Source organism: Prionailurus viverrinus, unplaced genomic scaffold, assembly GCF_022837055.1.
Source record: "Prionailurus viverrinus isolate Anna unplaced genomic scaffold, UM_Priviv_1.0 scaffold_33, whole genome shotgun sequence".
Taxonomy (NCBI): Eukaryota; Metazoa; Chordata; class Mammalia; order Carnivora; family Felidae; genus Prionailurus; species Prionailurus viverrinus.
Genome location: NW_025927604.1, coordinates 1,376,560 through 1,394,427, shown reverse-complemented (window position 1 = coordinate 1,394,427; position 17,868 = coordinate 1,376,560). Strand labels below are relative to the sequence as shown.

The 17,868-nt window shown below is 53.3% G+C and overlaps 1 protein-coding gene across 4 annotated transcripts in view; it reads right to left on the bottom strand.

Moving 5' to 3' along the window:
• Window positions 1-17,868, bottom strand: part of MYT1L (myelin transcription factor 1 like) — a 143,569-nt gene that overhangs the window by 99,675 nt on the left and 26,026 nt on the right. For all 4 annotated transcript variants that reach the window (XM_047845245.1, XM_047845248.1, XM_047845246.1 and 1 more), the window contains exon 4: window positions 12,782-13,134. In XM_047845245.1, the coding sequence (XP_047701201.1) occupies window positions 12,782-13,134 (353 nt within the window). The remainder of the gene's footprint in view (window positions 1-12,781; window positions 13,135-17,868) is intronic.

Below are 17,868 nucleotides of genomic sequence, written 5' to 3'. Positions count from 1 at the left end.
GTGAGTCCAGGGAGTTGAGGTGGCCTGTTTGCAGCCACGTGTCTTTGGGCATCGAGTCCTTCGTCCAAGGTCACCAGGGCTTCCTGCCCCATCCGTGACACTTCCTTAACTCTCCAGAACTTGCAGAGATTCTGGGAGTTAACTAATGGGCTAATCTCAAAGATCAGTTCCCAGGAGATAAGAAGATCCAAGAGAAGACTTGTCGCTGCTTCCAGTGGGAAAGGTGACTCCTGGTCCCCACGAGTCTGCGCGGGTAGGTGAGCAGGCTGGTGAAGGCACAGCAGGCCCCCCCAGCTGGACGGCACAATGACTCATGAGGAGCCCCCAGCTCCCGGGCTTGAACCAGTGGTCGGCAGGGTCACAGACTCTAGGCTGGGGGGGAGGGGGTGGGCACTGAATTCACGGTTCCTAAGGGAACCTCTGACTCCTGAGCGTCCTCCATTCTTCCCAAGGGCTGGGAGGGTGTAGGGCCATCTCAGGACAGAGCTGCACGCTGGCTCTCCAGGCCCCCCCCCCCCCAGGTCGCCGAAAGAGCCCTCTATGTTTCCGTAATTAATTCGTTTCTCATTTTGCTCAGCAGATGCAGATATGGTCTGATTCTACTTTGCCTTGTTTTTTCCTTTCTCTTCCAAACGACGAGATGTTTGTCTACCATAACCAGCTGTCTGCGGTCCCAAAACTTCAAGCACCAGATACGCACGTGAACGTGACACGGGCATAGGACCCGTCCCCGGGCGGCTAACGCTGCTGCGGGTGGCATGAGGTGCCAGCCACAGCCACATACCCACCAACTCTGTGGCCATGATGAGAAGGAAGATGTGTTTGAATTTGTTCATACGGACTAATGAAATACTCAAAGTCTCTTTCAATTAAACGTTTCAAGTGAGTGACTGAAACCTGACGTTCGATTTCCCAGTTGATTGTGAAAAAATATTTAGAAGTAGTTGGATTTTGCTTTTAACTAAGGAAAGTAGATACTGCATGCCCCAAATGATCTTCCTGCACCGTGTAAACAAAGCAGGGTGGCCCCAGGCCATGTGGGAATCGGGAGTTCCCGCTGAGTTTTTGGGTTGGGTTTTGGTTTTTTCCACTGTGGGAGGCTGGTGCTGGCCAGTGCAGTCTCGGGCTCTGGTGCTCTGTGTGGCCTGTCTGGGGGACCTGCTCTCGTGAGCCCCCAGCGGGGAGCTGCTCACGGGTCCCAGAGGGGACCTGCTCTCGCGCGCCCCCAGCGGGGGGGCTGCTCACGGGTCCCAGAGGGGACCTGTTCTCGCGCGCCCCCAGCGGGGGAGCTGCTCACGGGTCCCAGAGGGGACCTGCTCTCGGGCGCCCCCAGTGGGGAGCTGCTCACGGGTCCCAGAGGGGACCTGCTCTCGTGCGCCCCCAGCGGGGAGCTGCTCACAAGTCCCAGAGCTCAGGGGGCGGGGGCCCCCCCAAGATGGCCTCGTCCTTGCTGGCCTGGTGCGCTTCCTCACCTGTGAGCTGCAGGGGGAGAAGTGGACCGACGCTTCTGGGCTGGGTCACGGATGGAGCCTCCAAGGAATCTTGGGCACTTTCGAGGGGCCCCGTCCGACTGGGCTTCACTCTGGGTTCCTCCAGACAGCGGTTTCTCTGTTCCAGTTGGTGCTAATCACCGGTGAGATGATTTCGGTGAACTACCTGCCATCAACCAAAATGTGTATTTCCAGCCCTTTTTTTCCGAACTGCGTGTTTTCCTTCTGGGGCTGTTTCTGCGCCGTGGCCTCATCCCCATGAACGTCTGTACATTGGCTCTGCGCCTTGGTGTTTGCCGCCGTCCGTTGCTTTTGTCTTCGCGGTCGGTCCGCTCTGCGCAGCGGGAGCAGATGCCTCCTGCACCCGGTTAGGTCGTGCCTGCCGCCTGCCGGCTGGGATGCCACGCGCTCCTGGCTCCTCCCCTTCGTGAACACGTGCAGGCTCCCCGTCAGGTTATGAGTGTCTAGGTTTACTGACCTTGGCTCCTGTCACTGCCCTCAAGCTTTCCTTGGGACTGAATGACAAGCATTTCCTGTGCCCCCACAGATGTCCGCGGCACAACCTGAGGGTGACCAGGTGGTGCCGACTCTGGTGGGGATTTGGAAGTACTGGCACTCGGGGCCTGGGGGACACAGACCCGGTGTTGCTTAGTGACTCATTCAGCAGCTACTTATTGAGCACTTTGTAGCGCGGAACTAGGGACCAGAGCCTAGCCCTGGCGGCCTGAAAGTGACACCGCAGGTGGAGGTAAGTGTGCGCCATGGTGTCGGGTCGGGGTCTGTGGGATGAAGAGGAATGAGGCCTCCCAGGGGCAGACGGGGCCAGGGCGCGGCGTGCCTTAGGTGCACAGTCAGCAGAGCCCCCGTGAAGCTGAGTTTGCGCCAAGATTGGAGGAGAGGAGACAGGTCACGGGATGGGCCCCGAGGACGAGTGACCAGCGCGCAGGCTGCTGAGACCCAGGAAGCACGTTTTTAACATTTTGCCATTTAATTAATTTAAATTAATTTCATACTTAGTAAATTTGACTTATGCACACATAAATAACCATGTTTGGCTACGGGCTACCATGTTGGCAGCACAGGGTCAGAACATGGAGAGTCAGCGGGAACTGAGCTCTGATTTCCATCTTCGCAGCATGCGCATGGGCACACCTCGTTTTCTTGGGCTTCCTTTTATCGCAGATACTGCGGGTTTTACAGATCCGCGGCCAGCGTGTGTCGGGTACCTCCGTCAGCACCACTGTCCCAACAGCATTCGCTCACTTCCTGTCTCTGTCACATTTGGGTAATTCTCGCAATATTCCAACCTTTTTTTGGTCATTATTATGTTTGTTATGGTGATTTAGAAGCACAGATGATGGCTAGCGAGTTTTAGCAACAAGGTATTTCTTAACTGAGGTGTGTCCTTTGTTTGTTTAGAGATGCTGCTCTTGGACACTTAGCAGACTACCGTGCGGTGTAAACACAACTTGTACCTGTACCGGGAAGCCACACGGGTCCCTGGGCTTGCTTTATTTTAGTGGTCTGGAATGGAACCCCCAATATCTCGGAGGTGTGCCTGTGTATACGTGTGTATCTAATTTATACACATACTTACATAACACAAATTTTACACGAACCATCTACTGGCCGATCACCGTGTGTGTGCGGACCAGTTCTGATGGGTCTGCAGGCCTTGCAGCGGCTCCGTGAGCCCTGGACCCTGGATCGTGATGGATACTCTGGTCCGGGGCATGAAGCCCGAGAAGCGTTCACTGCTTGTCGCCCTGACTCCCGGGGGCCAGCACTAGGCTTGTGTTTTTTTGCGAGCAAACCTCCAGTGCGTGCAATGGGGCCTGGAATATAGACGGGGCTCCAAGAACGTTTGTCACCCAGTGAACAAAGTCAGTGAGGAAAAACAGAGCTGGTGGGCAGACACCTCTCCCGATCATCCCAGGGCTGGCCCTGGAAGCCCTCAACCTGTCTGCTGTGGGCTCTGCCCCTCATCCTGCCCGTCAGAGAATTTGGAAGTCCCAGGTCGCACCTGAGGTCTCGTGTTGGATCTTGCATTAGACGGCGAAGCCGCCCCACGTGCTGGCAGGCGGGAGGGGTGGGAGCACAGGTCAAAGCACCCGTTAAAAATCATTACAAATTGTCTGAGGACTATGGCTGTCTCATTAATTCTGAATGCTGCCCATTCTTTTTTTTTAAATTTTTTTATTTGAGAGAGAGGAGAAAGCAAGTATGAGCAGTGGGTGGGGGGGCGGTGGAGAGAGAGAGTTTTAAGCAGGCTCCATGCTCAGTGCAGAGCCTGATGCAGGACTCGATCCCACAATCCTGGGATCATGACCTGAGCCAAAAATAAGAGTTGGACATTCAACCAACTGGTGCCCCTAAATCTTGTCTACACTGCAAGTGAAATTATGATTGGAAAATTCCCATTAAGCTAAGTGAGATAAACTGAAGGAAAAATAAGTTTTCACGAGGGACACAACTCACATAACTTGTAGAAATCGTGAGGTATGTTTCTTTTTTAGAGTGGTTGTTCCTGAGAATCTGAGCGAGTGGAAAATGGAAGAATGACGCTTTGAGGGCCTTTCTACTTGATGACATTTTGGGTATCTGGCTTATCTAAATTTCGGCTTAAAAATAAGGTAGTCCAAAAAAAAAAAAAATAAGGTAGTCCTATCGGCCCCTCCCCACCAGAGAAGCAACTATAAGAAGTCAGTATCTCCCAGACTGAGACAGACTGACACATATTAACCACACTCTCTCCCCTCTCTCCCTCTCTGTCTCTGTCTCTCTCATGCTCATAGACACACACACACACACACACACAGAGCTCACAGAGTTTCTAAATTTTACAGAATGGGCTGGAAACTTAAAGGTACTGCTCCAATTGGAAGGTTTGATTGGGGCGGAACCTGAGAGCCCCTGCTCTCTGTTCCTACTCAACCATGGTTAATCCCCACTGGATGGAAATAATCTGGTCTGTTTGTAAAGGCCCTTGGCAAACAGCACGACAGCTTTCCAGGGACCTAAGTTCAACAATCTTCAGCGTCTGGAAGTTTTGTTGTTTTGGGCCAAATCTTTAAGGCTCTACCTCAGCACGCGACTTCTAATTCTGCCATTTGTAAAGAATCATAATTTGTATTTTTTCACGGACGCACTCAGGGGACCCCACGCACGTCTGGATGTAGGGAAAGCACATATGATTTTTTGTAAGAGGCTGTCACCGTGCCGGGAGTCCCTCACGTTAACGCAGTCCTGATAGGCACAGTAGGCTTGCTACCCACCACCGGGACCTGGGGCGCAGAATCACGGATGAGCCCGAGAGCATCCCTGAGGCCCAGCTGCTGCGTGTAGCTCTGAGCTGCTTGCCCTCTCGGGACCGCACCTTCTCTCTGCTTCCAGACGAGACAGCAAGGTGAATGATGGGCCAGCATCAGCCCCCGAATCCTCGGAGGGCCCACTGACAGCCAGTGGGGGCAGTGACCTGCCTGGTGCGATAGGGCCACCAGGGCTAGAAAACATCCCTCACCCGCTGGGCTCTTTTCTACGCTTTGAAAAACTGGCGTTTGGAATAAAAATTTTGTTAATAAGACAAAACAAATATGCTGGCGATTTCTTCAAGTGGACCTTAAAACAAACCGAATGAAAACCTATTAAGTCTGTTGACTCATATCTTTTATTCCTCCTTACTATGTAAAGACAGGTTTTTCCCCAGTACGTCATGCATGTTGCTGGCATCTTAAACATACATGACGTTACAACCTCAGCAAGATTTGTGGTTGGGATTTACTTGTCTGCAAATTCATGAAATATAAGCCCTAGTTATATTTTATACTTGTGCAAAATTAGCTTGCATGAGGGAAGTTTAATTTTTGTCACCGACTTCTACCTGCAAATGTCTAACTCTGTGCTCACTCATTTCCAAGTTACAGAGCCACACCCTCCCGTATACCTGTGTGGGAAGCCTCCTAAAATAAGGCTTTCAAGGATGGAGGGAAAGATTAATTTTTAAGATGATATAAAATCATCATATTCTTTCTCCCAGCTCTGTCCACAGCCGTTCTCGAGTTGAAACCTTGCATACTAAACACATCATCTTTGTTTCTATGTTGGTCTCAGAACTCATTGCTTTTTCTGCTGACTGCAGTGGAAAACTGGTTTGCTAATTCTGATTTTCACAGTCTGTCTGTATTTCAACTTGCTTCCTCATCAGGGACATTTCCCCAAGAACGATGTAAGAGGATAATTGGCTAATCAATATGAGAACAGCCTCCTGAAGGGAGTTTGGGGAACTCAGCGGCCACAATACAGACCCCTCATCACCTTCCTTCTGCCTTTGTCTTAGAGAAATTCAAGCCCGTCTATTGCAAATTGTCACGATGTTCTAACAACGTGGGGCCTAGTGCATCATCCTGTTTGAAAGAGAAAATACCTTGGAAACTTTGCAATTAAAAAACAATGTTTCTTTGAGGAGGAATTTATATAGGGTGGGTTTTCTTTGGATTCCCTTCGAAGAAAGTGGAGTTATTGCATAGAATGCTCTGTTAACAGCTCAGGACAGTTTCACGTGAGGGTGGTGGGAACAATCCAGAGCCAGACGTGAAAGGCTCTGACCACCAGCGCGGCGTGGCGATCCGAGCAGAGGCCGGAGGAGAACCACGTGCAAGCACCCTGGTCAGCTGTGCACCTGACACAGTCATTCTGCATGTGGTCCGCTCGCTTCCCCTTGCCTGCAGCGATCAATCGCACACCCAGGAGGTTCTCACCACCATTACTCACACTGCCTCCAAACCACCCAGTTCCTCCCTGGCTGTGAGCTCTCGGGACCGCCACGACCCATCTGTAGCCAATCCACGTGCAGAAGAGGGGCTTTGGGAGCCAGACCACCCTCATGGCAGGAAGGCATTTGCGGTCCGTACCATCCGATCCAGTGGCCAAGTGAATCGTCCCTCAGAGGTGAATTGTCCAAGGCAATCCCAAGATTCAACCAAGAGTAGCACAGAAAGGACTCTATTTACTTACAAATGTATTTAAGAAACAGAATGTTATGAGACGGTTGTGTTGGAGGTGGCCGTGAATGTGAAAGTTCTCTCTAGTCTTGGAAGCAAATCGCTACGTTCTTCCCCATGGGCAGGTCCATATGAACTCCTAAGGATACGCATATGCACGCATTGACTGCACACACACATGTGTGTGTGTTTATTCTTTAAAGCTGTGTTCTTTTTAGTAGGATGACCTATGAAAAAAACCCGTTAACTTGTTGGGCATTAAATGACCATTTGATCTAAATTTCCCAAATCATAAGAATCTGAAAAGATATTTACCCCAAGATCTGCAAAATCTGCTATGAGAAAAATCTATGACCCCTGAACAGTAACTTTCTTACTTCTGGTATAACAAGCGAGCGTTCATTTAATGAATGCAGATTAGACCATTACAATGTATTGTGAAAATAAAGCTCTCCATGCAAAGACCAGGCCACCTGGACAAAATATAATTTTGATTAATCAAATCTGAATTTAACGTAATCTGAAATGAATGACTCAGATATTCTTTCCTGTTGTTCAAACAAGCAACAAGTGATAGAAAGAACGTGAGCCCCTGGTAAGAGAACACCTCAGGAGAATCGGACTGCGTACCCACCACTTACTGGAAATCGTCGAATCTTTCTGAGCCTCACTTTCCAGGGAGCACGACAGTGAAATGGTATCTACCTGTCTCACGTAATCACTGAAGATCCAACACAACCCTGTATGTTAACACACCCGCTGGAGGTGTACCTTAGAGGCAAGATTTTGTTCATACGTAACTACAGTGCCAGAGGCTCCTTGGATTAAAACAGATATCTAATTCCCAAGTTATAAATAATGGTCCTTTATGGACAATGGGGTCCTCTGTAATAATGTGGGGTTGATATGCGTTTATTTTAGCTAAAACAAAATCTCTCAGAGGGCACAATGCAGCTTATAATAGAGATGGGATTGCCACACTGGATGAATGCATAGTGGCATCCCACTGGGAGAGATGGAGACTTTGCACCTGCTCACAGGGCTAACATCAGCCTGTTTGGTCCATGTGGCCCCATCATGGTGCCCTGCTTTCTTCATGTTAGATGGTGGTCTGCTACTTGTGGACGTGCTCATGTGTGAACCAGCCTCCTGGCACCGTCTGGAATGTTCTCCTCTCACTATGGCATGAGTGCTTTGCTTCTCTGTTAACTTAAGTCACTGTCTGTGCTTCTATTTGCTGAGATAAAGGCACAATCCGCCTTGGAGGGAATATGCTGACCGCTCGGGGATATAATGGTCACCGAGTAAAGCATGGGACATGAAAGGTTGACTTCAAGATGGTGACCCAGAACTCTGGTCACCAGACAAAAAAGGTACACCCTGTTCCTAGCTTTTCACAAATGTATGATTTCTGCCAAATCCATTCAAGGAGTGGACAAAGGCGTACAATGCGGATGCCCTGTGCTCGGACTGTGTTTCTCATGGTAGAGATGTTGTTATCATGGCAGGAGCTCACATATGTTGACAGCGATTTTGGCATTCAATTTACCAGCAAGGTAAAATAGAATGCATTTGGTAAGTGAGGACATGAAAACAGGAAGTTGACAGACATATGCCTCTCAGAGTCCCGTTTCACTGAATTAAACACAGCTCAGAGTTTGATCACATAAAATGAGTGCTTGCTCAGCAAAGCACCTGGCTAACCGGAGTCTTGGACCATGTATTATGGGGGTGCGTCCTCCAACGGAGACTTCCCGTATAACAGAGAATCTCGGTGAAGCCGTCTCTAGATATCAGGCATCTAAAGGGATTTCTCAGGAAAGATGCTCTGGCTTGGCTCAGAAATCGAGCAAAGCGTTTGGTGCTTTCCTGCAGAGAACCAGCAGTGGTCAGAACCACAGTGGAAGGTCCTTCATGTGGACCATCACGGTTTGGTCGGAGCGACTCCTCGGGCCCGAGGGTTTGCGGGAGAGCCCATCTGAGAGGGGGTGGGTTGTTACACTTTACTGCCGAGAACACTCAGTTCATCGGAAGTATTTGTCTTACAACGAAGCAGATAGTCTAACGATCTCGTAACGCTTCACTGTGTTCAAAGCCTTCTTTAGTGGTTCCAGGGGATTCCTTTGCAGTTTACAGAATAGATGATTCTAGAAGGTGCTTAGCTGGGGAGCTGGATGCTGAATATGAATTCTGAATCTATGAATCCAAAAATTGATTATTTATCCTCTTAACGGGCATTTGCTTTCCAGAAGCCAATTCCTTGTATGCTTCAGATTCGGACTTGATGTTTGCTGAACATGAGGGTGCCAGTCACTGTGCTAGGTGGGCTGTGCAGTTAACCACTCTGGGGCTGCGATATACTCATGCAGCTGTTCATTTCGTGGCTCTATCATACATCCATTTATTATGCCCACTTACTTGACTTTTTCTAGAACAATGTCACTAGTTTTGACCTACTATCTCACTTTTTAAAAAACAGTTATGTTCTAGGCATTCAAGTTAGAATAGTAATTAAAAAAAACTCCATCTAGTCACATTCTAAAGCTATTCCAGTAAGGCTCTACTCTTTCAGAATATGTCACTTTGTACTTTTAAAAGTAGATTATTTAAAAAATGACCCTAAGTAAGCTAGAATTGAAAGTTTCATTGTAGCAAACAAAGACAGGACCTAAAATCTGGTTCAGACCCTCGGCTAACCGCACATGTACGAACCTCTCCTGCCCGACCCTGTCACACACAACAGCCATACCTCGGACACTGATGCCTGGCGCTGGGCAGCGCAGCCTGGGTACGAGGAAGAGCGGGGCTGTGCACCATCTTTATGAGAAGCCACAGTCAAGTTACAAACCATTCACCAGCTTCAGCAGATAATGATTTCGCCCCAAACTGCGCATGTTCCCTACAGCGTCCATAAGCAATTTGCCAAATTCGTCTATTTTCCAACGTCCCACACACTGTGCTACATGGAGCCTTGTCTGTCATCCTCCGCACGCAGCCCTGGCCGTCAGGTCAGTGACACTGGGGCGTGGGCACGGCGGGGCTGCTGCCGCCGGCATGTGTGTGTGTCCCGATGCGCCTGCTTGGACCGTCTCCACGCCTGCTCTGTGATGCCACAACAGGAGCAACAGTCTGGGAGCCCACGCTGCAGTGTGTGTGTGCGTGTGTGTGTGCACATGTATGCACACAGGCATACACGGACATGTTCGCGTGTTTATGTACCTGGAACAATTGAGGATTACTTCCTAAAATCCAGGTTTCCCGGAACAGACTGTTCCTTCTGAAGGGGGAGCATGAATTTCTGTACGCCACGTGGGATTAATAACAACGGGCTCACACCCCCCGGCCTGAGACAGCTCCCCACACTGGCTGTCCAGCGGTCCACTATACCGAGAAATTTGCTCCCCCCGAATTCAGAGTTTTGAGGAACTTCCCAAGGAAGAAGCATAAGAGAAGACACCCCCTTTACTTTTAAACACGTTTGGCATTTCTCTGAGTCAAACTCTAAGCCAATGAAGACTGTATGTATCTACATTCTTCACAAACTTACTTTTTTCTGGAAAAGAAATGAATTTTATAAAATGATTATCTTTGATGTCATAGTTTGAGTCTGACTGTGACAGAAAATTGGGTATAAAAGCAAAAGCACTTAAATTCATCGCCCAAAACACGTTCAGCGCCCCGTGTGCTGCACCTTTTCAGGTACGTCTCACGGGAGTCGGACACCTCAGGTCAGAGACACGGGTCTCAGATGCGAAGCAGATGACGGACCGATTGATCAAATATTTCAGCTCAGCGGTATCTATTCCCACCCTGGCCCGTGACGAAAGGTAAAGCCTCGGTGATCAGCAGACAAGCCTGACTCCGGCAGCTGGCGCCCTAGAGGGTCTTGCAAAGCTTCCAGCTGCTGGGAAGGCAAGCGGGTGAGCCTTTCCGGCAATGGTGGGGCTACTGTCACTACGTGCTGGGAAGAGCATCCAAGAAGATGCCGGATGGAGACTGGGTGCGCCGCCCTAGGTTCCCGGACGAGGGAGCCAAGACAAGTTAATCAAGCGTGTGCACCTTAAAGGCCACGGCACATGTCTGTCATGAGCTCCCTGAACCGTAGCTCCGGGGAGTCGGCAGCTACCATCTAGCAGGAAATGGAAAGGGATTCTTTAGAACCAGGGTAACGACACGGGAGTGGTTGTTTGTCTCAGCCTTGACCAGGCAGACTCAGCAGGCGAGCAATCGGGAGTGAGTCCTGAGCACTTGCTCCCGCGCCTGTATCTGCAGCTGCACCTGTGCCTGCACCTGTGCCTGGAACTGTATCTCTGTGCCTGTGCCGGGGCCTGACCCTCCACCTGCACCTGCACCTGCGCCTCCACCTGCACCTGCGCCTGCACCTGTCCCTCCACCTGTGCCTCCACCTGCACCTGCCCCTCCACCTGCGCCTCCACCTGCGCCTCCACCTGCACCTGTCCCTCCACCTGTGCCTCCACCTGCGCCTCCACCTGCACCTGTGCCTCCACCTGCACCTCCACCTGCACCTGTCCCTCCACCTGCCCCTCCACCTGCACCTGCCCCTCCACCTGCACCTGCCCCTCCACCTGCCCCTCCACCTGCACCTGCCCCTCCACCTGTGCCTCCACTGCACCTCCACCTGCACCTGTCCCTCCACCTGCGCCTCCACCAGCACCTATGCCTCCACCTGCACCTCCACCTGCACCTGTCCCTCCACCTGTGCCTCCACCTGCACCTCCACCTGCACCTGTGCCTCCACCTGTGCCTCCACCTGCACCTGCGCTTCCACCTGTGCCTCCACCTGCACCTGTACCTCCACCTGCACCTCCACCTGCACCTGCGCCTCCACCTGCACCTCCACCTGCACCTGCGCCTCCACCTGCGCCTCCACCTGCGCCTCCACCTGCGCCTCCAGCTGCACCTGCCCCTCCACCTGCACCTGCGCCTCCACCTGCGCCTCCACCTGCGCCTCCACCTGCGCCTCCACCTGCACCTCCAACTGCACCTGTCCCTCCACCTGTGCCTCCACCTGTGCCTCCACCTGCACCTGTGCCTCCACCTGTGCCTCCACCTGCGCCTCCACCTGCACCTGCACCTGCACCTGCGCCTCCACCTGCACCTGTACCTCCAACTGCACCTCCACCTGCACCTGCGCCTCCACCTGCACCTCCACCTGCACCTGCGCCTCCACCTGCGCCTCCACCTGCGCCTCCACCTGCACCTGCGCCTCCAGCTGCACCTGCCCCTCCACCTGCACCTGCCCCTCCACCTGCGCCTCCACCTGCGCCTGCACCTCCACCTGTGCCTCCACCTGCACCTATGCCTCCACCTGCACCTCCACCTGCACCTGTCCCTCCACCTGTGCCTCCACCTGCACCTCCACCTGCACCTGTGCCTCCACCTGCACCTCCACCTGCACCTGTGCCTCCACCTGTGCCTCCACCTGCACCTGCGCCTCCACCTGTGCCTCCACCTGCACCTGTACCTCCACCTGCAACTCCACCTGCACCTGTGCCTCCACCTGTGCCTCCACCTGCACCTGCGCCTCCACCTGTGCCTCCACCTGCACCTGTACCTCCACCTGTGCCTCCACCTGCACCTATGCCTCCACCTGCACCTCCACCTGCACCTGTCCCTCTCCCTGTGCCTCCACCTGCACCTCCACCTGCACCTGTGCCTCCACCTGCACCTCCACCTGCACCTGTGCCTCCACCTGTGCCTCCACCTGCACCTGCGCCTCCACCTGTGCCTCCACCTGCACCTGTACCTCCACCTGCACCTCCACCTGCACCTGCGCCTCCACCTGCACCTCCACCTGCGTCTCCACCTGCGCCTCCAGCTGCACCTGCCCCTCCACCTGCACCTGCCCCTCCACCTGCGCCTCCACCTGCACCTCCACCTGCGCCTCCACCTGCGCCTCCAACTGCACCTGTCCCTCCACCTGTGCCTCCACCTGCGCCTCCACCTGCACCTGTGCCTCCACCTGTGCCTCCACCTGCGCCTCCACCTGCACCTGTGCCTCCACCTGTGCCTCCACCTGCGCCTCCACCTGCACCTGTCCCTCCACCTGCGCCTCCACCTGCACCTGCACCTGCACCTGCGCCTCCACCTGCACCTGTGCCTCCAGCTGCACCTGCCCCTCCACCTCCACCTGCGCCTCCACCTGCACCTGCGCCTCCACCTGCACCTGCCCCTCCACCTGCACCTCCACCTGCACCTGCACCTGCGCCTCCCCAATGACACACTGGCCCCCATCACCACCGGACGCGTCACTACTATTTTAAAGATTACCATTCTCGTCCTCCTCCTCGTCGTCCTCCTCCTCCTCCTCGTCATCCTCCTCCTCGTCCTCCACGTCCTCCCCATCCTCGTCGTCATCGTCCTCCTCCTCCTCTAGCTCCTCCTCCTCCTCTCGGTCGCCTTCCTCATCCTCCTCGTCCTCCTCCCTGCGCTCGTCCTCATCCTCCGAGTACTCCTCCTCGTCCTCCTCCTTGTCATCCACGTCCTCCGAGCCCTCGCTCTCATAACACTCGTCCACCGAGGAGCTGTCGGCTTTCACGGCGAATGGTTTCCGCTTGGGAGCAGGCTCTTGGGGCTGCTTATCCTGCGTTTTTCTTTTTTTAGCCAAGGGGCAGCCATACACGCTGTGTAGAGACAGAGAGAGAAGACCTGTGTCACTATCTTTGGAGGTTAGAGCATGGGCACCCTGCGAGAGAGCGAGGGCTTAGTGTGAGTGCCACCCACACAGGCGCGGGCAGGGTCTTGCACACGCTCCTGCGTGTGCACAGCCTCGGTGCCAATGCTGCAACGGTGACAGAGCTCCAGGCACCTAGTCACCACACACACATGCCACCTCCCAGCCCCTTGTCCCGGCCGTCACGTAGGGACGCACACCCCATGGCACTCAGGAGGACGGTTTGTGACACCCCTCACAATCGACAGTCGACCACACAAATTCTCTTTCTTAAACATCTTGCCAGATACACATTACGTATGATGCGTTTCACGAGAAGAATTAGTTCATGCACAGTATATTCACATATCCCCTCTTCTGTGAAATATGACAATATATGTGTTGTGAGAAAGCTTTGGATGTGTTTGTATCTGTAGATGCCGCCGACAAAATGGTATCTGTAAACTAACAAGCTACTCATAGAAGATGAGCCACAAATGCCTGCTGGTGAGAACGGCTGCACAGTTTAAATTGATGAAGAACATTGTCAGTCCCAACATTATGGACAAAAGTCAGTGTTGTAGGCAGCCATCCCTAAACCCTGCTGAAATCAGTCCAAACTTGGGCAAGACCCCCGGACCAGGACCTGTCTTCCATAGAGGGCAACTTTACAAAGTGACTTTGCTATTATGGTTCTTGTCTTCCTGGAAACCCTACAATACACTGCAGGAATAAGGGGGAGAGACACAGAGCACGGATGCTGTGGGCACCTATTCCATTTGTCGAAAATAAGACGTGTGGTCTCTGGTGCTGACTGAATGCTTTGGGAGCACTGTGATAGGCTTACGTTTAGACCTGAGATGAGAAGTATCCAGTCTCACATGGACCATCCAGTACATGCTTATTTGGGGAGGATCCTTGGGGCTGGGTGCCGGGCCCTGGTGGATTCAGAGGGGAGAGGCATAGATATGGACCGGTGAGGAAGACTGTGTTGGAGCCACTCAGCACAGGTGACATGTGTGCCAAACACGTGGCATGTCACGGGCACACAGTAAAGGGCTGTTGAATGGATAGGTGACGTGTGATAAATGCTATGATAAAGGCATGTTGAGGGCGTCCCATCGAGAGGGTCAGGGGGTCAAGGGAGCTCGGTCATGCTCCAGACAAATGAGGCTGGGGCTGGGCTTGAAGATTGTATGAAGCTATGGAAACATATTTCAGGCAAAACAGAGACTTTGTGGGGCACTTGGGGGGCTCAATCGGTTGGGCGTCTGACTTCGGCTCAGGTCATGATCTCACCGTCCGTGGGTTTGAGCCCTGCGTCGGGCTCTGTGCTGACAGCTCAGAGCCCGGATCCTGCTTCACATTCTGTATCTCCTCTCTCTCTGCCCCTCTCCCACTCATTCTATGTCTCTCTCTCTCTCTCAAAAATAAACAAACATTAAAAAAACCCAGAGACTTCGCAAAGACGTGAACACAACGAAGAGCATGATCCGTGCAGAAAATGGAAACAAAAACCAAACACAGAGTTCAGAGTGTGCAATGGTGGGGCCAGTAGGATTGTGTCTGGCAAGGTTTAGGAAGGGGCAGATCGGCCTGGGGACCCGTCCAGGAGGGGCCTGGAAGGAAGGGGAAGGCGAGGCAGTCACTGTGCTGACCTGATGTCCGATGAGGGTCCCCAGAGCCTCTGCTGGACACACAAGTCCCTGATAGGCACCATCCCTCCCTGCAGTGAGACTTAGGTCCATGGTTGAGGGGTGGGACGGGCAGACAGGATGCACTGTGTCTGGAAGATTATGTGTGTGAACGGCTTGTGGGAGGTGTCACAGAGCGAGGGGCTGGGGAGACATTTGACGTTGTACTCCAGGGTCCCCAGCTGTAAGTGCACATCTCACACACTTGCTTCGGGGCTGGAAGGGTCACTTCTGTAGAGAGGTCAGTGCTGGGCACACACGCAGTACTCATAGTTGGTGCCTGCTGTTGATTATCATGGCGATTTTTATTCTTACTCAGGAATTGGGTGCTCAGCAGGCATGTCCCTCTGTGTTTTGGACACTTACTGTTGTGCTGTTTGTCACTACCGTCAACAGTCCCCAGACCATCTGGACGAACGGCATGAGCGAAGGGGTGGCCCTGACACTGTTTCCTGGAGAATTATTTCTTCTGGTTGCTTGGGTGCATCTCATACTCTAGTAAAGACAACGCCATTCATCGGGGGCCCTGGAGGTCGCTGGCATGCACTGGCTCCCAGAACGGAAGGACTTCATTCCTATCCAAGTGTGTGACTGCGGTCAGTCCCCTTTCCAGCGTGGATGTCCCTTTCTTTCTTCATCTGTAAAGCGAGGGCCACTGGGTGATCGCCAAGTCTCCACCAACCCCAGAATCCCAGCACGATTGGTCATCTGCCTTTTGAAACTAAGCATCTCTTAGAACATAATAATCAAAGCAAGAATAATACTTATAACCCGAAAAAAACCTGAAGAGAACATATATTGGTCTCTGTAGCATTTCTAAGATGAAACAGAGTTCTGAGCTTTCTTTCGTGAGACTCTTTCCACGGACCGGGAGACCGGGTCCATGGCCTCAGACACACAGGCCCAGCCGCCCCCACCTTGCTGTCCACCCCCTCGTGCCCAACGACCACCTGACAGTGCGTCCAGCCCGAGCTCCACACAGCCAGGCTTCTCGGAGATGGCGGTCGGGGGACTCACTCATGGGTCCGGTCTGTTTGTCCAGATAAAGGATCAGCGGTAGGTGCTCGTGCCAGGTCGGCCCACGATGTTCCGGAGCGTAACGACTATTGTCACCTGCCCGTGAGGGAGCTCTGTTCTGCACCAGGCCTCTCTCTGACCATCTCTGACCGTCTCAGGTTCATCCGGATTGCTAGGAAGTGACGTAAAACCGGCCGTCTGTGCTGTTCAGCGATGCCACCCACAATGTTCCGCTCCAGCTGGCGGTGGGGACTCCTTCAGACGGGGTGAGCCAGCACTGCGGCCAGGCTTCGTGCCCTGTCCCCCGCCCGTCCACACATACCTACCTGCCTCAGATCTCCTGCCTGCTGTTCAGACCTTAAATGGTAGGGCAGCAACGTTCAGAGCGGGCAAGTGGATGTTATCCTTAAAACGGATGCTGCAGTTAGAAGCGGACACAACTGGCCTTGGCTCTGCCCAGACGGGCCCCTGGGGTTGTGGGAGGTGGCGAGTCTGGCCAAGAGGACCCCTGAAAGTGTGGGGTCTGAGCTGGAGGTCGGGGGCTCCACCCCGAGGGGGCCGTCTGGCCCTCAGGACAGCTCCTCCTCACACGTCTGCCCCATTACCCCTGCAGGTGCAGTGGTGACAATGGAACCACGGCCAGGCACCCATCTGCCAGTGCCCACCGTGGCCCCCTCTCCTTTAGAGCCCTGCAGGGTGGCCAGCGGGGCAGTGGAGGAGAGAAAAGGAGGAAGAGTAGAAAAATCGCAGAGTATAGACAGTGGGAAGCGTGGGGGTGGGGGCGTCAGGGCAGAATGAGAAGGAGGAGGGAGTCGGCCACGTTTGTGCCCCATCACACCTGCGCCTCACGCAGCGGGCTCTGGTGTCAGCGTGTGACACGTTGCGCAGACAGCCTCGGTGCCGTCAGGGAGGCGACGTGGAGGAAACAGCACATCCGGAGCCCCGTGTTCCTGTCTCGGCTTTGTTAACATCTGGATGGGCTCCTGGACTCTGGCTGGGCCTCCGTTTACCTATCTGTGCAATGAGGGGGTTGCCCGTCCCTTTGCTGTTCTATAGTTTTTATTGCTCAAACTTCCTGAAGGATTTCCTTCTCATTGCGGTCTGCTCATCTACTATTTAGTTCCTTGTGATACATTTTTGAAACCGTTTCAACTAAATTCCTGACTGTTGGAATTAGCTGGCCTCAAACGTCCGGTGCCTTCTGCTAATTCACATGGCTCGATGCTCAAAGCCTTTCCCTCCGTCCATTAGCGTGAACCGTAGGTCAAAACCACGCTTACCGCAAACACATTCCGTTGCCCCGTTCCCTAAGTGCCCACTTTCAAGGTGAGAGCAAAGTCCCAGCCCATAAGACAGATTTCACTCATACATCAGGCAGCAGGTGGCCCAGACGCCCGGTCTATGGGACCCAGTGGCTTGGAATATCCCTCCACCGAAAGAGAGAGTCTGCACGCACAGGAAGGGCGGGTGCTGCCCTCCTCTACCCGGCAGGTGCTGTGGAAGTGAGCGTGTTCCACAGCCGCGTTGTGCTCCATTCACCCGGGCTCATGCCTATCAGCCCACGCGAGTCTTTCTAAGAAGACAGCAGAAACCCACAGTCCTGGAATGTCTCCAGATTGTGGACACCAAACAGAATCAACGGTGGAGTCCTGGGGGTAACTGAGAAGCTGGCGCCGAGGTGAAGCGCCAGTTACGTGAACGCAGCAGGTGCACGGCCAGCCCTTCCTCCACATCCCCGCACACGGGAGGGCCCGAGCTCAGCCGACTGTGGGGTTCACATTGTTGCTTTGGTCCCCGATTCTGTTCCTTAATAGGACAGGTGGGCCTCCACCAGCTGTGTATTTCCCATGCTGGCCAGCGGAAGCTTGCTGCTGACGGTGGTCACGGAATATTGGTTGAATGAACAAACCATGGTCTCCTCCATTTTTTTAAAAATGAAAGCACTTACTGGGGCCCCTGGTTGGCTCAGCTGATTAAATGTCTGACTCTTGATT